Source organism: Sebastes umbrosus, chromosome 4 (assembly GCF_015220745.1).
Source record: "Sebastes umbrosus isolate fSebUmb1 chromosome 4, fSebUmb1.pri, whole genome shotgun sequence".
NCBI lineage: Eukaryota > Metazoa > Chordata > Actinopteri > Perciformes > Sebastidae > Sebastes > Sebastes umbrosus.
The window spans coordinates 29,811,086-29,837,745 of record NC_051272.1 but is presented as its reverse complement, the minus strand read 5'-3'; the positions used below and the strand labels follow the sequence as shown (position 1 = coordinate 29,837,745).

General features: G+C 40.8%; 1 protein-coding gene across 2 annotated transcripts in view; it reads right to left on the bottom strand.

Moving 5' to 3' along the window:
• Window positions 1-3,090: 3,090 nt before the first annotated feature.
• si:dkey-246g23.2 (solute carrier family 66 member 2) overlaps window positions 3,091-26,660 on the bottom strand; it is a 62,349-nt gene continuing 38,779 nt past the window's right edge. For both annotated transcript variants that reach the window (XM_037768003.1, XM_037768002.1), the window contains exons 4-5: window positions 25,642-25,858; window positions 3,091-7,439 (exon numbers count right to left, since the gene is read on the bottom strand). In XM_037768003.1, the coding sequence (XP_037623931.1) occupies window positions 7,265-7,439; window positions 25,642-25,858 (392 nt within the window). In that variant the 3' untranslated portion in view covers window positions 3,091-7,264. The remainder of the gene's footprint in view (window positions 7,440-25,641; window positions 25,859-26,660) is intronic.

Sequence of the window (26,660 nt, the reverse complement as noted above, 5' to 3'; positions counted from 1 at the left end):
CGCCCACTCAGCCGTTTACAAAATGCAGTGACGTAGGTTACCAAAGTAAGTTAATCAATAAGGTTATGAATAATGCAAACGCCAGCACAAGCTGAGTCAACGTTAGCTGTGCTAAGTTTGGAAATAACTGAAAGGGTTAGTTCGTATTCTCTGAAGTGGGTTTGTATGTAAACTCCTGTATTCTGCTAGGTAAAATTACTGTATTTGTGAATGGAGTCTGGTGGCTTTGAAGAGAGCAATATAACGGCTTCAGTTCCCCATCGGAAAGGGTTTTCTGATGGTGATGTAAACCAGCTGTGGATGGGAGCAGCAGAAAAAAGTTCAGCCACCTAAAAAAAAAACAATATCAGTTTAAGTATACGCTATATTTAGAATATTTTCACCGCTTTACAATATGTAAAATATATTTCAGTTTGATTCATTCACTAAAAGATCTTTTTCCTTTCCACGTAAACCTTCTAAAGAGACACTATATCTCACAATCAAAGATAATGCAGTAAAAATTAGCTCTTTGTAGTAAAGATATGAATGAAACATTATTTATAGAATTTAAATGGAAATGGTAGTTTGAGTTTTGTCAAACAGTTTTATATATAACAACATTTATAAAAAAAAAGTATCAGGCCTCGATCAAGACAATTCTAGGTGATTGTTTGGTTAGTGCATTATAATGCAGCACTTTATGTGGCTTTATTTGTAATCCTAACATTATTATGGAAAACTTGATAACCAAAAGACTCATAACTCATTATTTACTCAATGATATAAATCCATAAAAATGAAGAAAATAACATTTGCATTACAAATGGTAAATGGACTTGCACTTATATAACGCTTCTTTAGTCTTCTGACAACTCAAAGTGCTTTACACTACATGTCAACATTCACCCATTCACACACACATTCATACACTGACAACAGAGGGCTGCCATACAACGTGCCAACCTGCCCTAAATACTCATTCACACATCGATGGGAGTAATTTGGGGTTCCGTCTCTTGCTCAAGGACACTTTGACGTGCAGAATGGAGGAGCCAGGGATTGAACCACAAATCAGATTAGTACATGACTCTACCTCTGAGCCACCCCTATTACTACTTGTTTTTTAAGAACCTCTGACTTCTGATACGAAACCCTTGTAAAAAAAAAGTCATGTTTTTCTGATCTGCACAGCATGTCCACTAAGTGCTGACATTGACTAAAATCGGTTTGTTATTAACTGATGTTTGGAGAACACTCTACCCGGGGTGAAAAGTGCACATTAGTGTCTTTCACAGCATGACGACACACTATCATTAATACATGGAGCAGGACGGGGCAATGCGGCACGTCACAGACGTGAAGTGGAGGTGGACTATTTTAGCCCAACTCATCAATCATTAAACCAAGCCACTGTATGGACAGACATGTCGGATGATCAGCTGATGGATGGGTGGACAGAAAGACAGGAAGGCAGACGATGGCAGGCAGACAGATGGGTCCATTATGAACAAGATTATATAAAATATCATGGGAAAAGTCATGTGTCTTTGTTGGCTGAAGAGAAGAGTGCTAACCATTAGGAAGATTGTATGATACAGGTACAGGTAATACATTACCAGCAGGTACACAGAGAGGCCGTACTTGTAGTCAACTTATTATTAATGGATGAACAAGCCAGGTCAGGAGATGAGTACATGGCGGCACCAACAGGTGCAGCATACAGCCTGCCCTTGACCGACTCATCTATAAACCATAAGCCTCCCATTATCTACTGTATCCATTTTAATATTTTACTATCCATATTGCAGTGCTCCTCTGCACTGCTGACTGTTAGTGGTTTTACCTTGTGATGGTGTATACATCTTTGTGTGATGATGCATCAGCCAGAGAGCGACACACATCCCTCCTATTATCTTTGGGGTCAATTTGACCCCATTCAATGTTTCCCGTCTCTAAATAAATGATTGACATCATTTTTTTTGCTTCATATTTAATGACTTTTCCTAATTTAATTGGGACAACTGGGTAAACATAAAATTAAAATGATGATATGTTTTCAATGTCCTGTACACATGATGTACGCATCGGTGTTCTTTGGGGTCAATTTGACCCCAGGCTATTTTAGCTGTATAAAATATATATATATATATATATATATATATATATATAAATATCAACATTTTACACACATTTGTTTTGGATGATATTGACGTCACTATAACATGCAACTTTATAATCTTCAAAAAGCTTTAGGGCCCTAACCTAACATAACCATAACTGTAGTAGTGCAAGAACCATTGATAGTTCACACGACATGGGGGAGGGAAACATCATTCTCACGCGAACTTTGATATTTCCCCACGCTTTGGGGGAGGCAAAATATGGTTCCTGCGAAGATATTGATTTTATTTAAAGGGCTATTTAGGTAGTCAACAAACAAACATAAAGTACCTGATACATAAACTTGGGTAACAATTTTAATTATAATCATTTTCTGGAGGTTTAAATTGCTGGGGTCAAATTGACCCCGAGGATAAAAGATGTTAGTAAATTTTAAGGTAACAGGAGGGTTAATCAAACCCCCACTCATCAACTTCCCCGCTGTGTGGGCAGCAGCAGGCAAAGTCCGACTCAGCCTCTATCTTATTTCATGATTTATTTGGTGCACAGGTACACTTTCAATCCTTTCAAATTCAAGGTTTCCTCAGGACAGCAGAGACACACACGCATGCACGCACACACACACACACGCATGCACGCACACACACACACACACACACACACAACCTCATCACAACTCTGTACGGTTGCTGCAGTGGGAATTGTTGTATACAAACAATTTATATACACGTGTAAAAAAAAAAAGCACATATTTCTCATCCTTTTGATTCAGGTCTGATATGCCTGGTTGATCTGGATCAGACTCAAAGGGTTCATGTGAGGTTTCAGTTCAGACTTTTGGGTAGAAATCCTGTCTAAATCCAGCTGTAAGTTACAGCAGCAGCCAGCAGCCTGCCGGGCTCAGATCAGATCAGAGTTTTTGTATCATGCTCCGAGGCATTCATTCTTTTCAAAACACACTGCCAGTAACAACACAAGACCACATGCTGATGTATAAATAGTTTATATTTGAGAAAATATCATGATAAATATTTCACATACATACAATTTCCAGATGTGATATCACTAGTGTACAGTATACTTACACAGACCTTTACATTTTATGGCAACCATCCACCATTTAAAGGTGCTCGATACGAAATTTGAGCATATCTATTGCCTCCGCATGGCTCTCAACATGGCGACGGCTGAGCCGGCGGCTAGTAGCTCACGGTGCTAAAAGGGCTAACGGTGTTTACCTGGGGGGAATCAGAGGGTGGACGCTATGCTTCCGCAACGACGGCGTCAGTTGGGACGGTGTTATCAGCTATAACCGCCGTATGAGAGCATTGCAGCGCAGAGACCGCGGGCTAGCCAGTGGGGCACACGCATATACACTAACATGCACTAAAAGGCACGCACGGCCGGCCCGGTTCTGTAAACAAAGTACAGAGACGCTCTGATTACAACACACACAGAGGGAGAGTGACTTCCTTCTCTGCTCAGGTAGACATTACTCTTATATATCTTTACATTGACAATAGTTGTTTGATGCTATATTAATGCTCTGAATATTGTATAGAGCACCTTTAATTGGTCTGGTACAACAATTACTTTTTGGTTGTGCTTTTGGTTTCATCGATCCTGTAAACACATACATCACATTAAAACAGTAACTAAAATTCACACGAATTCTTTTATGGGCTCTGTTTTTTTGTAGTGACTGATAATAAATTGTTAAATATATATATATATATATATCTTGCATCTGGTAGAAGTAACCTCCTCAGAAATGACAAACCACCTATTTCTTATCTGTGTTGCAGTGGTAAGGCAACATGCACATTTACCATAATGTGAATCTGGTGGAGGCATTATCCCAACCAGGCAGTGTGTGTGCTCATCTGTCCTATTGCCCTTGAGAAGAGAAGGCTAAGGAAGCCCAAATGTTAAACTAAATCCTGTGAGGGAGCCTTTCTGAGCGCCTCTACTGAGACAGACAATATAAAGATAGATACATATCTTGTGATAAGAGCATATAGAATACAGAAATAATGCAATTTCAATACAGCCGTGGTACGCTGGGTGTTGGAGATAAGACACATACAGCTTCCAATATGGCAGCTTACGGATATAATGCAAGATATCTGGAATTGAAGAATGCATGTATACCCACATGGAGTAAATTACACAATGGAAGGTCACAGAACAATGCAGCTGAAAGCTTGCGGGATTAGCTGGACATCAGAAAAGTTGATCAGCAACTTGGACGCTTCTATAAATGTCATTTTGACCTATCCCAAAAATATCTGACATCTACGTATTACAGCACGAGTGGAAAAGCACTTATAGACGCATAGACAAAGGCATAATCCCAAGATATTCCAACATCCCCTATGAGTAAGGTTTGTTGTTTTCATATGTACACATAAAGATAAATTGATACACATATACAAACACAGAAGGGAGTGCTTCTCCTTTTAGATTTTGTTAGATTCAACTATGGCTTGTGACCTTATAATGCTTTATAATGATTGATAATAAAACTTTAGATGAAATTATTAACATTAAAGCAATAGTTTCTTGCTGAAAGTTAGATAAGAAGATCAATACTACTCTCAGTTCTGTACGGTAAAATATGTAGCAACAGCCAGCAGTCAATTAGCTTAGCATAATGATTGGAAACCAGTGTACATTGTACAGATGTGAGTGGTGTCAATGTTCTGATCCAACATTCTGCAAGAAAACCAAAAAAGCGCAATTCCCAAAATGCCAAACTATTGCGGGAATACAATGATTGATGTCATATCAAAGCAGAGGTAACACGAGACATGATACTCAGTCACTGTTGTGTTTAGAAGGATCTTATGCATTGTCAGATTATGAAAAACTAACTCGTAATTGTATTAAAATTCTCTTTCATGTATATATTTTCTACATACTGACCCTGAGGATAATACTGAAATACACCGAGATGCAATTCTGCAACCTTTACAAATGTTGCTGAGGCATACTGGCAGCTACTGGAGGAGGTTTTCTGCATGATGCAAACATAACCACTGCAGTGTGTAATTTAAACAGGATGTTTACTGAGGAGAAACTAAAAACAGACAGGTATAGATTGGCTGCTAAGTAAAAAAAAAGGTGACCAAAAGACTTAATAAGCAGGTATAGTAGTTTTACTATTTAATTAAATCATGCCGAGGGGAGAAACCTGCACTGACTACTGATCAGCTGCTGGTACTGATTTGTTTCATCCTGCATTGATAGTTTCAGTAGGAACCTATTGAGAAATAGTTGAAAGAACCACAGCTCGCCTTGAGAGGATATACTTTTAAATTAGTGTTTCGATTATAAAAAGAACTTCTGAATAAAAAATGTGTGCATTTTGGATGGCTGGAATGGACGGAGGTTTCAGTGTTTCTGTAATGGCATGCATTACATAAACTGTCCTCTGTTTAATGGGGCATTTCTGGGTGAATGAAGACACTTCAAACATCACCCCTTAGTAATTACTAAACTCGCCATGAAAGGGAAACTAAATATTCTAATCAAAGGGACTGTACAAAGAGATTTGGGGGTAAGGTAGGGTTAGAAAAGGGGGTGGGCATGTTTGCTTTTAACTAAAGGGAGGATAGTTTGACTTCCTGGGTGGGGGGGTCTTTTATTTATTTTTTTCACCCTGGATTTATATATATTTTAGCCCTCCCTTGATATAGTTAATAATTATATAGCAAATAGTTGTTTGCTGCGATATTTAATGCTCTGGATGTCGTATAGAGCACCTTTAAACAAGTTGTACCAGCTCAATGTTGTTCAATATTACATTGAGATAATGGGGGGAGGATGCAGTTGTTTTATTCAAAAGGTTTGGTTCAAAGAAAGTATTAATAATGATAGGGAGGGTCTTGCTTTTTCAAAAAGTGAAACAAGATTCCCCCCCCTCTCTCCTCCCCACACCAATAACTTTCATACAGTCCCTAAAGGTAAGTTTTTTTTGGCACGAAACCAATTCTCACTTGGTTACATTTCCTTTTAAATAAATGATTTCTTGCTTAGGAGTCAGGAGTCGGGTGTTAACACTAAATGTGTTCAATAAAATATAAAGGTAAGATGTACTGTAACATTCCTGCTGATCATGTTGATTTAACCGCTACTTATCCACGGTGCTTATGAGTCATTCTTTCACTGTTTCACTCTCATAGAACAAGAGTGCCTTTTGAAAGAACAAAAAGATATCACAGAATCAGCAGCTAATGGGACGAAGACATATGTGATAGAAATGATAATGCCGCAAATGTTCAGTTATACTGTTACATCACGTTGTACATGTATTTTGATCTAAAATCTGATGTGTTCTTTGGTGTCTACAAAAGATGTTGTGACTGAGGTACAGTGCAAAGCATTGCAGCATGGCCACATTTTTTCAATATTTTTCACATACTTTGTGGAAGACCTGCGGTGCTTGTCATTAAACCATAAAGTCATAACACACAGATTGATGTCCTATGCAGTTACCATTACTTGATGTAAGTTCTGTGGCCTTGGCTTGGCGTGGATGCCAACAGCAAAAATCAATTTTGGCTGCACAAGACACACCAGCAAGCATGCGACACACAAACACACACACACTATGCAACATGAGAACAGTGCAGTGAGGTGTGGAGTGTGAAGTGGGAGACTCATCAGTCAGGCAGTAAATTCCAGTGCAGGGCTGGTTGCTACAGCTGCCAGTACAGCAGCACAGATGTGCTGTTATGAGCTGCCAATGTGAGTAATGTTTCCCTCTTGCAGTTTCCATGTCCACAACAATTCAGGTTCCAGGTAATGTAACAGAGAAACAAATAAATAAACATGCTAAAAATGCACCAAAATACTGCCTTATCTTAATAAAAAAATGCAAAGGTGTGGTTATTAGTGCTTAACTGAAAATGCTAAGTAGTTTGATCAAGGCTGAAGCGGTTTGCTTAATTGCACGTGAAATTGTTTGGGTCTGCATGATACCCAAATGACAGAATAGTTTGAATCAAGGCTGAACAGTAAAAAAAGATTTAAAAAAAACTTTGGTTTTCTCTGTGTTCTTGATGCTAAGTGTCTCCCATGATAATTCCATCAACATAGCAGCTGATTTTATTAAAAAGCCTTAAACGATCAGACTCATTGCCCAAGGCAACAGTTGTGTTCAACCTAGCTTGACCCGCATGTCTTGGTTGTATAAAAGGACCTGCAGCAGGATGGCCACATCGATCATGATCTGGACTGAACCGCAAACCCAGAACTGAGTCGGGCTTTCGTTCATCACAAAGTAGGTGGTCTTGAAGACGTCGCCGGCCGTCCACAGCAGCACCATCTTCACACTGGAGAAATGGAGACACAGAGAGACACGGTGAAGGTGTGAAGACAGAGAGAATTAAGGAGTTTTCTCTTAAAGGAATAGTTCAACATTTGGGAAATATGCTTAGCATAAAGACTGGAAACTTGGAAACAGCTGGCCCGGCTCTATCCAAAGTTAACTTTTAACTGTGAACCGACATTAAGAATTTTGTCCAATTAATGCTATCAGTTAAATGCTTAAAAGATATATTAAAAATGAAATAAAAAAGCTGAGCTAAACTCAGAGGAGCAGCTTGTCACTTAAAGGAGAATAGCTGGTCCACTTTAACAGCCCACCTTAAGTGAGTGAGCCGGTGTTGCAAGATACAGGAGCTTGGCTTGGGTCTTGACGAGTTGTAGCATTAGTCAGCGACAAATAAACTGTACACACACTGCACTGCTATATTCTCAGCTACAACGCTATCGACAACCCCACACTTGCCGCCGCCGCCACACACACCCGGCCCTCTGAACGCTCGCTAACATTACGCTGCGCTGACAAACGCCGGACTGACAGAGTACGCCAGGCTGGCACACAGCTGACAACCTCGCAGCTAAACTAAATAATGAGGTGGAGACTTTTACTAGGGAAGCAGCTGCATGTGTCTTAATATTAACAGCATCATGGCTGCTAACTCTCACAGTCGGGTGATCTGGGGACTCAGTTGTCTGTTTTGCACATACACTGCAGCTGGCGATAAATAATGGATTTAACCTGTTTGTGCATCGGCTTATCGTTGCAGCTGGGTGCGTTGTAAGGCACTACAACCACAGCACCGCTGCATGCAACACACTAATCTTGTCAGTTCATTTTTAATAATCGGTTAATGAGGATTGGCTATCGGTTAGAATTAAAAAAAAAAAAAATTGATTCCTAATACAAAGATAGCAAACTACGCCTACCAGCAACTCTAAAGCTCACTTATTTACACACTATATCTTGTTTATTTAACCCGCACAAAACCCCCAAACACTGTAGAAATGAAAATTCTGCTGTTTACTGCAACCAGCTGAGACTCCATGAGGTCACTAGTACCAGCCAAAAATAGTACAGCTTATAACCCCCCATAAAATTACAACGTGTCACTTTGGTTTTATGCTCCAGTCTTTATGCTAAGTTAAGCTAAAAAACCTGCTGGCTTCAGCTACATACTTATAGTACATCGACATGTGGTATCAATCTTCTCATCTAACTCTAAGCAAAAAGCAAATACCCAAAATGTTCAACCATTCCTTTAATTTTTTTCTTTTACAGGTTGGAGGAATTTCACAAAAAAAACAAAGTTAAAACAAGTGCAGTAAAAGAAAAGATTTTTGAGAGCAGCTTTATTTAGTTCCTGCTGTATAAGAAACAGCAGGGATGCAGTAAAAACATCAACGAACAGGATGAAGTTTGGCCGAAACCACCAATTGATCACACCACGATGGAGCAAGTGAAGGAAGGAGAAAGACACACTAAGATTGCCTGTCTGAGAGATATAGAGGCTGAGAGGAAAGACCTTGAAGAAGACACTACACATCTGCCAAGCCAGCAGCCTGATGCCAACACAATACCCTGAAGGAATCCTCTGAAACTTGCACTCCTCCACTCATCATTTTCTATCTTGTCTTCATCCTTCAGCATCCTTTTTTTCCCCTGTGCTATTATTCCTCACTTGTGCTGTCCCCCCCACCCCTCGACTCGACTCATTTACCGTCATGTTTCTTTAACTCTACCCTTCACAGTCTCTGCCCTCACTCCTACTCCACCTCCTCTCTACTCCCTCCCTTACCCTTGCTCTCTGGACAGTGAAATCCCATAGGGCTGAATGTAATATGAGTTTATTCTTTTTACTAGGGCTGACTGGGCCTGAAGACAGAGTAGGACCATCAGTCATCAATGAGACATACTGTAAGGGTCAGAAAGGGTCGAGGAGAGAGCCGGAGACAGAGAGCCTGCAGAGGACAGCATTTATCTAGAATGCAGTGAGAGAGACAGGGTGAAGACAGCGAGGCCGCCAGAGAGAAAGAGAGGCAGGAGACCTCTGTGAGATAGATATGGAAGATGAGTGCGTATGGGGGTAGAGGCTGACTAATGACTGTGGGGACATTTGTCCTGTACTATCCTTGAGCTCTCCTTGCACAGTCATGTCAAACTCCTAGCTGTCCCTGGGCTCCCTCCAGGCCCCCATGAGGAACCGAAACATTTGCGGCGAACGATCCTGCCCTGGCACGGAACCGAGGACATGATTATTCAACATATCTGAGAATGAATTAAATCTAGACACTGCATGTGGTACCCAAATGCGATTAACAACCCAGACAGGCGCATAGGCTGCAAAAACACAGGCTGTGCTGGAGAGGTACAGGATGTGTAATGATGGAGGTTGAACTCACAGCTGTTACAATACATGGGACGGTCAAGCTGCACATCTGGACACTATCATATGCAATAACTACACCCATAAATTGAGTCATTAACTGTCACAAAATGGATAGATCTGCACTGGGAAGTCAAGCAAAAATCAATATAATGTTTTGCCCATGGTTGTTGTTTTTCATCTGTGCACTTGTTTTTGTCAAAATAAAAAAATATTTTATTTAATTAAATTTTTTTTGGTTCAGACTGACGACGTCGTAGTGGTAACTTGATTTGTCCAATATCTGTGTGGGCGGGCACTAAAACAACTTTGTAATACGCTCTTAAATTCCAATGGACACATAGGCAGTTAACCAGCTGCAGGATTGACATTTACCTCCATACATTATTCTGTGACTCTGTCCATGCTGTGATTCAACGAGATAACATAAAGAGTGATGAGATTACAGCTAACGACAGCTGGATCCCCCACTTTATATGCCGGACGAAAACAACACTGAAGGGCGGATTCACACCGCTGATGGCACCATGAAATGCACATCATTTGCAACCGCTATCTGCCCCGTCTCAGCGTCTGATTCACAAAAGATATTATGCTAGTGATGTTGGAGCGCAAAAATGGCCATAACGTTTTGCGGTTGAGGGCAAAAAATGGTCGGTATCGGCTATTTTTTGGTTTGTTTTAGCAGCTGGTATACAAGGCTCCAGACTAACTTTTTTCACCACCATCCTGAAAAATAATTTCAACTGTCCCGAAGTCAAGGAAAACCATCAAAAATTCTGAATGTTATCCTTTCACTGTGTTATTTTCATCTATAGTGGTTATTTGTACACAAAATTCCAAGTAACTTTGCTGTAAAAAAGACATGATGAAAGACATGACTGAGTCAGTTTGACCATCTTTGTGACTCTCTCTCTACTTGTGCTGCTGTTTCACTTTGTTTGATTATTTACTCTCATCTTGTAATTGTCACTTGTGCCTACAGGGGCCTTTCTACAGCAAAGATTCGTTGATTGATTTATGTCAATCCAAAACTTGAACAGATCTACCCTGAATATGAGATTAAAAAAAAGCCAATCTGCTTCTGTCAACACACAGCTCTCTGCTTTTTCCCTCTTTGGTCCTCCCACCTCCAATTTAACCACCTCAGGCAAGAATCCGGCTATTTCCACCTCTTCCAAAGGCTGACCAAGGAGCGCTTGTTTAGAGCAGATCTGAGTCTCACTGATGTGTTCTGCTCCCCTAACAATTTAAACCTCCGGGGTAAACACTCCGGGGTTTGATTGAACTGCTCCAAAAATAAGTGCGCTAAAGAATTTAAAATCGTCGTGCTTTTACCTCTCTCTCTCTCTCTCTCTCTAAGCTGCCGGTATCCCTCAGGGGAAATACTTGCTTTTTGTTCCACTGAAGTTTTTTTGTTCCTCCGAGAGTACCCTTCGCTGAACTTCAGATTTCTCGTTTCATCTCTCTCCTCATCTTTTTCTTTCACCGCGCCACTTTCTTCTTTTGTCCGTCGTCCCGCTCAACTGTCATCTTTACTTTTATTGCCTCTGTCACTGCTTTTACGGTGCTCCTCTCTTCTCTATAAAAGGGAATGAAGTTAGTGGCTTTTATCAGCTTCTACTGCGAACCATGATAAAGTCAAATAATAAAGTTGCATTTTACAGCACAGTTAGTTGGCTGGTTGGAACAAATCCTCCAAAAAACAACTCGTGAAGAGGTATATTACATTCAAAATAATGGAATAAAAAGAATAGTGTCATTTTTAATTTAAAATTCAAGCTACTGTTTTAACATGGAAAATGTTATAGTAATGTGAGGAAAGCATCTTGCATTCCTCCCCATAGATGGAAAATTTGTGAATAAAAGTAAGGCTTAACAAATATTTGCTTACTTTGTAAAATGCAAGAAGAAGAAGTAGTTCAATTTAGTTGAACTTTTAAGGTACTGACACACTAAACCGTCCAGTTTGGGGCTGTTGGTGAGCCTAGTTTTTGCGACGTGACTCGCACCGTCGGCTCTAGTCTGCCCGTGTCGGAGGCTTTTTGGCCGATTCAGCATGTTGAATCGGCGGCACCGCCTGTCGCTGAGAGAAACCACTTTGATTGGTTGTTCGGCTTAAACGAATCAGTGCACGAGAAGAGAAACGGAAGTGAGGAAAGCAAACCAACGAGTAAAGTCAAGAGTTCGCACACTGAATGCTCTTCTCATTTTTCATTTCCATCTGTACATTCCAATACACGGATGTTTTCACAACCACATGGCCATCTGAAATGAAGCTAAGTCGGGAGTGAGAGCGGTGTGAAAATGATCAGCAAATGCTGCTTTATTTATATTATAACGGCTTGTATATCCACGCATACGTAGAATGTACGTGGTAGTTGGCCTTTTGCTGTAGTCTTTGCGGTGTGTTCGAGTGCAGCTTTTCGGCCAAGACACAGGAAACCTGAGGCGACGAAATGGTCGGTCTTTGTTTTTGGTTTGGTGTTTCTGGGCCTTTAGTTAAAAATCAGTGCAGAGCTTTATGGCTCGCAGAGCTGCACAAGAGAGCACATTGGAAATCCCCAATGGAAATAATGTATTTTGCTACGTGATGTCAAACTTGTGCTTTTAGTAAGAAAGTTTGATTTCCTGAAAGAGTGACAGCACTGATACTGGTTGGTCAATTTTTGACTTTCTTAACAAAACAAATCTTGTGACATAAGTTGAGTGTATGCAGTAACAGAATGTCCTATTAAACATATTTTCATATTTGCGGTTAATTTGCACCATATAACCATATAAATCTCAGTAGTAGAAGAATAATTTGATTGCGTGCACATGCACCCAAAGCTGGTTAGAGCTGCATATCAGTGAATAATCGTAAAGAAGAGGAAGAAGGAGCAGAAAAAGTATATTAGGGGAGATATTTAATTCAGTGTGGAGGCAATTTTTTTCTACCATAAAAAGCACACCTTTGATTCACCCTATTTACACTTATTTTTATAGCATTGTCTCCTCTGTCCCTCTCTACAGCCCTCCAACCTTCATTTATTCGTTATCCTCTGTCTTTTTCTGCCTCTGCCTAACCTTCCCTCCCCTCCTTCGCCCTCACTCACCCTCCCGAATTCTCCGCTCCCTCCTTGGCTAATTTCTTTGCTCAGGAGACGGCAAACATCATTAACGAGGATGAGTCATTAACAATGTAATTAAGGAGGGCGGGTCATCTGCACAAAAGCAGCCTCTGCAGCGGTGCAGCAGAATGGAGACAAAATGCCAGTTTGAGGTCGTTCATCTCTGGCAGGGACACACACATTTAGAGTACACACACACTCACATTTTACAGTCTCTGTTTGTCATGCTAGTCTCATGTAGCTCCATCTGGCTGAGATACTGTTAATCGTGGGGCTTGTGGCTCAGTTGACAGCCGATGAAAGACACACAGAGCAAACAATCGAACTTGGTCTGGAGCGAGGCTTTGAGTGTCCACAGGGAGAAGGAGTTATTATGGTATTGATTGAGAATATTGACTGACTGACGACCTCGGTCTCTCACAAGCATGCATCAATGAGCATGTGTGCCAGTTTGCTTTAACTTTAATTCACAAAGACAGAGAAACAGAAAATGCAAAACCATGAAATTGCTCATTTGTTCCACGTTCTCACCAAAGCATACACACACACACACACAAACACTGGCGCACACACATGCACTCACGCTGACTCAGTTCAGCTCGGCCTGGACAAGTCTCTCATTGATTACTACTGACCTGACACCTTCATCTGAGCAAGTGGCAAGAGATGAGAGAGGAGAGGGTGAAATGGTGAACCGCGTACGTCAGGGATGGAAAGAAAAAGAAGGGAGCTAGGAGATGGATGAGGGAGGATGTGGCCGGGGTAAAAGGAAAATGATGAGAGATGGATGACAATGTATCCGGGCAGAGGGGGATGATAAATCTAAAGAGGGGTGAGAAACGGAGCCACCCTGATAGGTCGGGAGTGACAGGACAGGGGAGAGCGATGGAGGAAGCGAGAGAGAGAGGGGTCTGATTGCATGGTGTGATGGCTGTGCCGTATGTGGGCCAGGCAGTAATTGTGCTGTGTATTGAACGAGCGCTGTCAGGCCAGCTATTAGCTCCTCTAAGCGGCTGGAGTGGACAAGTGGAACACTACTACAGGAAACAGGGCTGAGTGACATTTAGAAAGTGCGACAGAAACAGGGGAGAGGGGGAGAGAGAGAATTAAAAGGACATGAGCGTGGTGTGTACAATTTAGTGATTTCATGGCCCAAATATCAGCAAAGTTGCCTGATGCATCTGTAAATGTCAATTTGTGAAACAGCATCTTATAGCAGGTCCAAAATAACTATAGAGTTCATCCAAAAATAAAGCATTGCTTAATTCCTTTACAACTGTGAAAATCAATTTTACATGCTGTGTGTTACAGCCTCTTAATCGTAACACAGATTCAGCATTATGCTTACAACCATTTGTACTCTTAGATGCTACTGGAACTACTTGTATTCTAAAAGGTTTTAAGCTAAATACTTCAGACATGGTTCATAGTGATAAACAGAAACACATTTTGATTTGAATCATGTTAAGATAAGATGAGATAATCCTTTATTAGTCCCACAGTGGGGAAATTTGCATTATATCATACTGTATATATTATTGTTATTGAATGTTTATACCACTTATATACCTTTTAAACAGAGGGTGATTTTATTCAAATTGCATTTGGGCTCAACTTGACAGCATTTATAGCCTACATTTCAAGTAATTGATCTTAAAAGCTTTCAGAAAATAAACAGTAGTATGACTGGCGTAGTCCTAATAAATTCCTTGTATGTATGTACAAATAAAAATGTATTTGATTCTAATGAATCCAGACATTTAAACTTAGCAGCATAAAGCTGACTTTCAGTAGGTGCTTATTGAAATAATGAACTTATTGCTGTGTGTCACAATCATATCAGAGTTTCTATTGGCCCACAGCTAACCTGGGTTGGAAGTCATATAAGTACAATATACATACAATATGCTTGTTTTATTGGCGCAAATGGTCCCCATCTGTAGATATGCACTTTGAGAATCACTGTGTTACAGTATATTGTAGCAGAGGACTTGTTTTTCTATCTACCAGATCCACCAGATGCCAATGTTGGGAATTGTCCAATTCAAGTGACTTTCATTTTTGGTAGAGGCACGACGCAAACTACAGTCTTTAGTGAGAAAGAACATGCTGTGCACCAATCCACCACCCCATCCTTCAAACCTTTAATAATTGTTTCCCTACATAAAAAAAGACACTACATTATGTATTGGCACCAATTTTTGGTGCTGGACATACAGTAAATCATGTGCTGTAGAACTGTCCAAAACTCTATTCCAGTGATTGGCAACTGCCAATTGGCCCACCGAAGCTTTCCATCCGGCCGACAGAATATCAATGAGTTTTACCCGGAAAGTTTTGGCAGCGCACCAGTCTATCAGCTGTAGCATGCTAGTCAGCTTGGCCTGATTAGCCGGGTTAGTCGAGCTCAACTGACAATGATTTGTGTCAAACTGAATGCCGACATTCTTCAACTGAAGTCAGGTATATCTGTGAAAACACTTCCAACATTTAATTCATGACGGCATCACCTGGATGTGTCGATTAGCGGAACGAAACAAAAAAAACTGGATGGTGAGTGTGTGACCTGTGACCCAAGCGTTCAGGCAGCCTCCCACTGCAGATTCAGACCATGCCAAAGCAATAACTAATGCTATAAGAGTGTTTATCGCTACATACAGAATATGCAATCACACTCAATCGTAGACAATACCAAATTAAAGGATACGGTCAAAGTGCTTGAGCCGCGCTAAAGTGTGCCTTCACATGTGCATTTTAGTCAGTTTGCTGTGCCTGCCCCGAATAAACGAGGACTGCATTCTGCAATTATGTTTCTGTAATTACAGATTTTACTCCTCAGTGAACTGCCTCATTGGCAGAGGTCTGCAAGTATCTAGTTATCACTATGGATGTCACACTGATATAGGCTAATAAAAAGAACATTCATTCTGTAATGAAGTGAAAATATTTAACAATGATAGGCTTATTAGGCCTAAATAAATGTAATTATTTTTTATTTGAAAGTCCAGCCCCCACAGTGTCTGCTTGGAAAAATGCTGGCCCTTGGACAAATTGCTGACCTCTGCTCTATTGTAACATACTGTATGTAAGGGAAACATTCAACTTTCTCGACTTAATGGACAGTTTGGTCCAATCATTAAAGTGGTGAATATTAAGAAAAACAAAAACAAAAAGAATACATGACAATTTTAATGATCAATTACTCGTTGGTGCAAAAATGCCACAGAACCATACCAAGTGGTTACGGTTGTGCTGCTTTTGTTCAATTTATTTCATTGTAATTTCAAAACTTCAGTCTTGAGACTGCGAGTCAAACAATAAAATACATAATTTAAAGACATCGCTTTTGGGCATTTGTCATTTACAGACTCAACAATTAATTGATTAATCCCTCCACAAAATAAATCAATCAATAGCTAGAATAATTAGAAGTTGAATCCCTACACAATATCCTTTGCAGGTAAGCATTGGTCACACCCATAGAGCTTCACTTTGTAGTAAAGTTCCCAAGATTTCTAAAGTAACCAAATACCTCAATCTGGAGTGAAACGGATGCCTGTGTAAAATGGTGCACAAGACAACCAGCAGGTTCCATTTAATATATTGGTGTGGCCATATACTGCAACACTTGCAACAATAGGGATAAGATGCCTAACAGGATGTCTGTTTCTGCAGCTGGTTGATTTATTGCAACAGGTACACTTCATTAGTACCGGTACTCAATTAGTCTCACTCTGTCACCTGCATCACTTGCATATTGCACACCGTCCTCACCACCCTAACCCCGTCCCTCTGCTGGTTTATCTGTATACCAATCTGTCCCCCCCCCTGCCTCTACTCCTGTCAACTGTCTCTTTATCTTCTTGTCCCAGTCTCCTCTGGTGCCTTTCACCTTGTCCACTGCCCAAGGGATGGATGGATGGATATTGGGAAGAATGAATGAAGGAAAAGCCAACTGGAAAAAAAGAAAGTTTCTTGCAGGCACAGAGCGGACTGCTATTTTGTTTCTGCACAACTGCACATAATTTTGTATCCACGCATGTAAATTTTATGACTGCAGTCCAGAGTACAAATGTGAAGGTGACCAATGACATAGATGTCATGCAACGTTAACAGAAACAATGTGGACACTGTAATCATGGGAAAGAACTGCATTTCCATTTAAGGCTGAGATGTTGCCTTAACACTAACACAGATTCTGTATTAACTAGGTTTTGGATAGGTATATTTGTCTGCATTCTGGGGTGAGTTTCTTATTTCTGAGAACATATTGTGACCAAAAGTATGTCGTTGGACATGTTTTCCACTACTGTTGTGGAAATAAGTAGGCAACTGATCATAAATTAAACCCAGCGCAGGCTTAAAGCTGTAAGTGGGGAATCACAATTTGTATGTGAGACTTCTCCAGGGGGGGGGTTACATAGTCCTTGTAATTGCTTGATAATACATACACAACTCCATGGGAAGATACACACTAGAGCAGCATGGGGTGATGTTTAAAGCTTCAAAGAGCTTCAATCACCTCTTTTCCTTCTCTTTTTCAGCATAACTATGCATGTGTGCATTGACATGATGTGTGTGTCCACGCATCTTTGTATGCAAGTGTGTGCCCACACATGAGGGTGTGTGTGAGGTGATTTGGCAGCAGGGCTGTAGCTCTCCCTGAGGAGGGGGCAGATAGAGAGACGAAAATCAAAGGGCCCAACGAGAGAGAAGCCGAGCTGCTCTTAACCCACTAACTATGAATTATGCATGTTGATCGATCGCACACGGGCAAACAACGAAAAGTTCCCAACCTGCCAGAAAGAGATGGATTCTACTTTACCAAATGAGCGGAGGGGAGGTGAGGAGAAGGAGTATGACACAGAGTTTGAATTGGGATATTTTAGGTACTTTTTGCTGAGAATGTAAACAAGCCAGAAAATGAGCCGAGCAAAATGAGATGGCATATTTGGTGATGGCTATTTCAGCATAACAACAAAATAATGCCCTATTTATCGTAGCTTTGTTTACGCAAGGCTACACAATCTTCTAAACCAGTAGTAACCATACAGGTGATTCAGATCAACACAATGACAAAATGTTCCCATTATATGTGATAGATAAAACATAATTTACAGGAGGACTCAAACACTGAAGCAACATTTCCCATTAAATTAGTGATGAAACATAATTGTACTGATGGATAGACACAAGGAATTCCTCAATTGTTTCAGATAAAAGGAAAGAGCAAGTCACACTGTAACCCAGGCTGGCTCACTATATGATTACACATTATAATGAGAGCCAGCTGAAGATTATGGGATAATCTAGTGTCAGTCAAGACCACCTAATGCGTGATTCAGACTATATTTTTGATGGTTACAATGGTCACAATGTCAGATTAGGCGATTGAGAGTCATACATTCTTGACGTGACTACACGTCGGTCCTCAACCACTCATCGGCGGTCGTCTTTCACTCTATGCTTGACCGGTCAAACGGACAGAAGGCAAAAAAAATCAAATATGCTAGACTTTCTGTCTGGACGTCTTGAGGCATCCCAGACGTGGTGTCGGTTGTCTATCTATGACACACTACGTGAGATAAAACGATCAATTTTCGACACGACACTCATTATCGTTCGCGATTCGAGCCGGGCTGATATTGTGTAGTCTGTACCAACCATAAACCGAAACCAAGTCAGGACCAAGACCGGAGTGTATTGAGACCGAGACAAGACCAAGAGTTTGAGGGGTTGTGACCAAGACCAGTACAAGTCCCACACTGCATGATACACTTGGATAAAATGTGTAATATGCAAACCAGAGGCACTCCACAAATAGATCCACATTCCCATACAAACACCTCACCACCCACCAAGATTCCTCTTCATTCACCTCTTTTATTGCCATATATATAACAATTTAGTCTTACCCTGCAGCTGTGGTCTTGAAATAAATCCAGAGTCCATTTTGTTTGAGACCGAGACAAGACCGAAGGCCGATCTCGAGTGCTACAACACTGGTCTGCACTACATGCCTAAATAATACAGATTTTTGGGATATAAAAGCAACTGTCCCTCCCACTTTCCCACCACTAAGGTGCCCTTGAGCAAAGGCCCTAAACCTCAACTGCTCCAGTGGAGCTGGTCAGTGGCCATCAGATCAGACTGTGGTTGTCCTGGGCTGTTTCCAGATGTGAATGTTTATAATTGCATGATTGAATGAATTTACTTTTTTTTGCACATTTAGCCCTCGAGCTTATTTTCATGACCTCATATTGTTTAAAAAAAATTGGAGTACTACATGCTGTTCAGTCGAAGAATAAAGTGGTTTCTAGTTATTCATGAAACACTGACTTCACACAGAGATGCGAGGTTTTCATCTGACAGTGTTTGGTTGTTGAGCTATGCTGTCACCTGCTTGGCATTTGAAAGCACTCATTACTCAGGTGGAAGCTACGACTGAATGGTAAAGTTGTGATTTGTTTATATAAACAACAATGTGTTTTTGTGCGTGAGTGATTGCTCAGCACTCTCTGCTCGGCTGCCTGGGGAGTCCGCCTGTTTTTCTCTTTCCTCTCATTAAACTTTATCTATTTTGCCTCCTTTCCAGTTCTCCTCTCCCAGCTCTGCACCAAAAGCTGCCAACTTTCACAATGTCACTCGGTGACAGCGGAGGGGACACTGACGGTGGCAGTGTGTCTGTCCTGATGACTGAAAACTACTCTATGCAGTCAAATACACGGACATTTATCTGTCAGTTTCCTTTCCTTTGACAGTTCCTCCATTGTCTCTCTTTCAATTCAATTTACTGCTCTTTATTGTCATGAATGTGACAAGAGTAGTCAAAAAAACCTACATTCAATTGAGTCCATGAAAAGAATAGAATATAAACATAAACAGCTGTCCCCGCTGCACATTCAGCTCCCATTCCCTCTTTCTGTCACTCTGTGTCACTCACACCTTCACAGCTAGCTGCTTGTTTCTTGCTCTCAGCTCTGGGTAACACCCTTCAAGCGTTAATGGTGGTCCCATTACCATGTCCCTTCAATGGCAGCCTAATGGTGGTTTCACATTTGAACTCCAGGCCATTTCGGACAAAGGGCCAGGACCTTAACAGTCTGGCCCTGGAGGATATCATGCAGACACTGTGATGACCTCCAGAAACTTTGTGACCTGTGAACCAGAGTTGTGTGTCCCAAAAGGGAGCACATCTGGAAGGTGAGTTTGAGGACAGTGGCTGCATATAATGGTACATGTGCACAGTCTTCTAGATATGGCAGAACTGGGTGGAAGAAGATTTCATTAAAGAATATACAGTATTAGGGCTGGGTATTGTTAAAAAATGATGATGCCAGTAATAATACCAGTACCCTTAAAGTGACACCGATGATGGGTACTTCCTTCGATACCCATCATGTGAATGGAGGCTGAGTGTGTGTCCCACTGACATTAGTACATGTTTACTTAACCAGTGTACATTCAGGGATTTTGTATTTGTGTCTCTCCGTGTGAGATATGTGCGTGTATGCATGGCATGAGGGTGTGCATTTTCGTGCTTACATAGTATAGCTTGTAAGCAGAGCACATATAATAATGTTTGTGAGGGTGTAAGTTAACACGATCAAAGCCATTGCACTAGTCCGTGCAGTAGCTCTCACTGTTCAATTATTGTCTGTCTTGGGGCAAGACAAGACAGGATATTGTGTTTTCAGAACTCACATTTTCTTTTTGTTTCTACAGTACATGGTGGAAGAGCAATTTAGGGTGTTTTTGCCGTGTCTAGTCTTGTGGTTGTACTGTGGGAATAAATTTATGAATGCATTATTCTTATTTGTGTGAGTAAACAAATAAAGCAAGACACCATGTAAGTTTGAGTGCATTTGGAAACACATTTCTACAAATAATCCTTCCGATACAGTACCACATTCTTTTCCATAATAGCAATGAACTTGCATAAAATATAAACCACACACACACACACAAATATTTGGAAGTGCAATCTTCTTTGAACCGAAGTTTAAAGGTTTATTAAGATGAAAGTTCTAAGATGAAAACGCGGACAACATCCAGACCGGACAACGCTGTGGTAGCGACCTGTCAATAATAATCCAGCATTAATTGGCTTCAGTTTTCAGACCCGGAGGTTGCCCACTGGAAAGTACCTTTTAAGTGCAGTAAACAGAAGAGGCGAGAAATAAAGGGGGCTCACTTTCAGATGTGACTTCTCTCATTTCTGCAATCTACATTTCCCCTATACTGTATATACTGTATTTCTTCTCTATCACATACTGATGTTTTTTCTATACCTCATCCAGTCTTGCCTCTCTCTCTCTCTCTTTTATAGTATCTTTCCATCACCACTCTGTCCCTTCCTCCATTTCCCGGGAGAAGTGGTATGAGTGTGAATGTGTGCGCACACATGCACATGTGCAAAGTGTCCAGGCAGCATAATTACGCTGAGCGCGATTGAACATGCCTGTGTGTGTGTGTGTGTGTGTGTGTGTGTGTGTGTGTGTGTGTGTGTGTGTGTCTCTCTCTCACTGAGTGAAGGTAATCATTTGGGCGAGCTGGAAAAGGTGAGCAGTCCTTGATGAAATGGATCCATAAGACTCACCATCGCACCTTAGTAATAGGACTCTGGGGAATCTGACTGAACAACAACAAGTAACTGTTTCACATGGGATGGCATGAGAGGAAGGGCAAACTATGTGCTGAGTCGTCATATCTGGAAAACAGTTTATTCAAGCTTAACTGAACAAATGGGAGAGTCCTTAAGTACACGTGATGAGGGTCAAAAGATCTAATACACGTCATGCACACGGAGACAGAAGTGCTGAATTGGCTGGTTTCAACCCTGCAGGGTCGTTCGTCCAATTAGCTTGGGGAGATCGATAGCGAGGATCGAAAATATTCACGTTGAAATCACAGTGCTTTCTCGAAAGAATCATTTAATATTGAAGAAGCGGATTCCAACAACTGTGTTGTTTTTGGTGGCTTGCTACAACACTGGTTCATCATCACATTACTCAGCATGCCGGGACTTTTCCATAGATCTGAGTTTAGCGAATTGATGTTCCTAACTTCTTCATCAGTCATCTCAAAGGCCTAATGTAGTGTTATTGTGTATTTAATCTTCGGCGTCACTCTGAGTTGAATGGGCGCTCACAGGAAGTGCAAACCCAGATGTACACCCTGAGGACACTTTATGTGAAATGGGGCATATTACAGAGGAAGAACACCGTTCATACGGTAAATCACCTATACTGCATTACTTGAAGAGTTCAAAACTAAAGTATATTCAGATCTTATTTCTTGTGTTTATGGATGCATGAGTGATATGAGAAACAATATGAGCAGGCTTGACTGAATTTTCCTCTGTTGTGTTTCAGTATAAAAGCTACTGTGACGGCACTGAGTGACAGTAAATCCAGAGAAAACACGGAGCGGGTCTTAAAGAAGAATTTTAGATATACAGCAAAGACTGTGGAGAACACAGTAGATGGCACCTCTGTCACCTGTCTGTGGTGAAACAGATTGTCTCTCAAGGGAAAAACATATACACCACCTTCATGAATCATGAATACTCTTTTCCCAAGTGTACACTATTTCTATGGTATTCTGATCCTTTGGGGAATCAACAAAAAACTAAAATACAAAACAAAATATAGCATGTGAATGAGGACAGAACAATGGAGAAAAGAGCAGAGGGTTGAGTAAGCTGGAAAAGGAGAAGAAAATAATGTATCTGCAAAAGACAAACTGTAAACTGTAGCCTCAACAGGTTCCCCAGTTAATGTCAGTCTGAGCAACTAATCTGGGGTGTCAATCACAGCAGCAGGTGTTCCTCAAACCCAGATTGTCTGTGTAAAGCATGTTATGCATTTCATTCAAAAAATAAAAACATTAAAGCTGAAATGAGTGGTTAATTCATAGAAAACTGTATTTTCAATATCATATAAGCCATTTTTATTAGCCATGCTAGCTGCGTGGCTCTAGGGAAGTCGGCAATGTCGGTCTGTCGGACTGTCCATCACTTTGGTCAAGACTGAAATATCTCAACAACTACATTTGTCCGGACATTAATGTCAAGTTCAGGATGAATTGCAATAATTTGTCCGATATTTTGGTTTATGACCTGCAAAACTAATGACATTTCCATCAGTTACTTTCTATTAAGTCCTAATTAGCAAATGTTGGCATGCTAACACGCTCATTAGAATTAACATGGGAATCATTACACCAGCTAAACATCAGCAGGTTAGCATTGTCATTGTGAGCATGTTATCATGCTGACGTTAGTGTTGAGCTCAAAGCACCGCTAGCATGGCTGTAGACTGCTAGTCTTGTCGGGGCAACAATGCTAACCATTTCCAAGTTCACAGCTTCTCCATTGTGACAACTTTCTGCTACTCTTTGTCTTATGTAACTGCACTGTAACTTTTATTCTTGTATTTTATACTCGTCTTATTCTATTCTAGCTTTTTTTCATTTTCTATTATCTTGTCTCTTTAATGACTGTTTTAAATCGTACTTGAATATCCTTTTGTGGTGTGTTTCTTTTGCACTTTGTCTCGATGCTTTTGATGTTTTATGTAAAGCACTTTGAATTGCCTTGTTGCTGAAATATGCTATTTAAATAAAATTGCCTTGCCTTGTGTGATAGTAAACTAGGCTTTGGACTGTTGGTCGGACAAAACAAGCAATTCAATTACATAATCGTGAGCATTAGGAAATTTTGATTGGCATTTTTCATGATTTTCTGACATTTAATAGAGGAAATGATCACTTCATTAATAAAAAAAAAAATCAACGATTAATCAATAATGAAAAAAATTGTTGGTTGCAGCCCTTAAAAACACATATTTTGTCATTTTACATTGTATGAAAGAATTTTGAGTCAAGATATGGAAAACAAAACCCATCCTAACTCCAGGGATAGTTGATAATTCTATCTGACGTCACTGCAGAATCCTAATTTTAGGATCATCGTCGTATCCCCCTGGTATGCATGTTAACTGTCTGACGTCTTTACTTCCTGAATATCCACTGAAAACAAAATGACAGGGGCTATGTCCTGGAGAGAAAAAGTTCAATATGTTGCTTCGTCTCTACAGGCTCTTTTCAGAGATGAATGACAAGCAAAGCATACAACTACACCACACACACACACACACACACACACACACACAGAGACACACACACACACACACAGTATGCATGGTGTGTGCACTGATGACGGACAAGAGACATAATGAGGAAATAATGGTCATAATTACCAGGAGGTTCTGTGCCATTAGGGGCGTAATTGATCTCACAGTCCTCTACCTGAGAGGCTAATCAATACACACATTGGCCTTTTTACACGCTGACATAATCTTAACAATCAAAATGCAAGCCAAGCCTTTTGCTTGCCCCCCACCTTCACCCTCTACCGCCTCTTTCCATTCAAGTTCACCTTTAATTGAACGTAGGTACAGACTTAACCACGGGAATTAGCTCAAAATAGACATTGACCGATGGTGGATTTTTTAAAGGCAAACAATAGTTTGGAGCAGGAAAAAGGCGATAGCTGGTTAATCGGCCGATATCTTCTTTACTTCTGCAGCAGCCTAGTCGGCTACTTTTGCATACACCATTTTTACTAAACCAGCTTTTGTAACTCTGAATTTAATCATTAGTTAGAGAATATCTTGAAGTGTGATTTCTTGGATTACATCGGTGGAATATGATCTATTTATTTATTTGCAATGGGCGATGTGGCGTTCTGTGGTTTACAGTACGACTGGCCAGGATTACTTCTGTTGCGCGTCCCGTTACATTGTTAAATGCACACAAAGCATTAATGTTTGTGCATATTCGCGGGATAAGGAGGATCCTTAAGTGTTTGATTTGATTTCATGAATGGATGGTTACATGGCTGGATTATTTGGAAGAGAGAATGACAAATTGGTACAGTAAGTTATAGTAAAAATTAATTATTTATTTTCCTCCCTGTCTGCCTGTCTTGAATCTGGGACAAACAGCTGATAGTGTTGCATTATATATTCGAAAGATAACTTTTTTTCCTCCCCCTCTGCCTTGCCTCCATGCAAAACGGGGATGTACGTCCACGTACATGTGTGACTGGTGGTGGCTGTGCAGCCATCGGCCACTATCAGAGCCCAGTTCAACCGATAATGATAGTTTGTAAAACGTCCTATCGGCCAACGATTAATCGGTTTACCTCTAGCTCAAAATGTGGCATGTAATAATGCCATCGAGAACATTTCTTGGAGGGAATATGTTGATTCTTTTAACTGATTTTAGAGGGCAAATAAGTTGATATTTCACAGTATTATCATCACCTTTTTTTCTTTCTCTCATTAGTGTAGTTTAAACATGAGGCCTGAGTGGAGGGCGTCACTATTCAACATCGGTAATGCATCTACCCTTGTCAATGAAACTGATGGATAACTGTTAGATAATTGTTTATGACTCAGTCTTTGGGTTTATCCAAGCCTTGACTCACTGTTCTAATGACTATAAATGACCTTATTAGCATATTTTGCTCAGGAGAATATAAATTACTTGCACTCCCTGCACATTAAGGTTAATGAGAGTACTTTCCATGTGGTGTTAGGGAGCACTAATAAAGTTCTGTGGCAGTGTGCCACTGTGTGCCGGTTTGAGTAGTACAGTGAGTTATGAGCTTCCTGCAGAGCTCTGCTCGACCTCGAAGCGTGCCGTACCTCATGCCTTTGGTGGAGCGGTTGTGGAAGTTTTGCAGAAGCTGCGGGACGCCCAACATGGCCTCGAACATCACGGCCAGGGAGCCCAGCGTCTCCACGAAAACGGCAGAGTCCAGCAGCAGCATGGTGACGACTGCGCACACCACGGTAAAGCCGAAGCAGAAGAGCAGGTAGTCCTCGAACGCGCTCCACTTCCAGAAGTAGCGAAAGTCCAAGTCTGGAGAGGAGAGAGAACAAAGCAGACACAGAGAGACAATTGAACCTACACTCAATACTTGTCTGCAGTATTCTTTACAGTCTGGAAAAACAAAATTGAATGGATGTGACAGGTAGAGGAAACAGAATGGAAAGTGGAGATTGGGCAAAAGTGTGGGAGGATTTAAAGCTAAGTAAGCAGACGGAAGAGTCTGGAGAGATGATTGAATAAAGAGAGTAAGAGTGAGGAAGTGAATGTGTGTGTGAGTGTTTGCAGTGCTGAAAGGTGAGAAGGTTCTTACAGTATGTGCGAATGGAAACAGAAGAGCAACATCGACAGGCAGTGATTGAAAGCGGCGAGGCAAATATAGCGAGGAAAAAAAGACGAGAGGAAGGAATAAGAGCGTTCCATTAAAGGATGCATAGAAATTCTGCAAAGACAGCACTCCTAAATCAATACCGTGCACATGCATAAGTGAATGGAACAAAGATAAATGGTCTACTCGAAGGCTTCTACATTTCTATTACTTTGGAATAACCTGGCCCTTGGTGAGGCCAGGCTATACATTTAGAAAGTGTATTACCCTCGTCTTAATGCTATCTTTCCACTGACACAACTCTATTTATCATGTGTGGCTTTTGTAATCCACTGATAAATACAGCGCTGTTCTCTAAAACAGCTACTCAACTTGAATGGAAGGGCTGGCTGGCACCAGTGACAGAATAGAAAAGTCAGTGATTTTGAATTAGAATTGAACCAAGACTAAGTGGTCCAGCAACCTAAAACAACGTCCCTCCTATCAGCTGGTTCGGGAGCTGCCAAG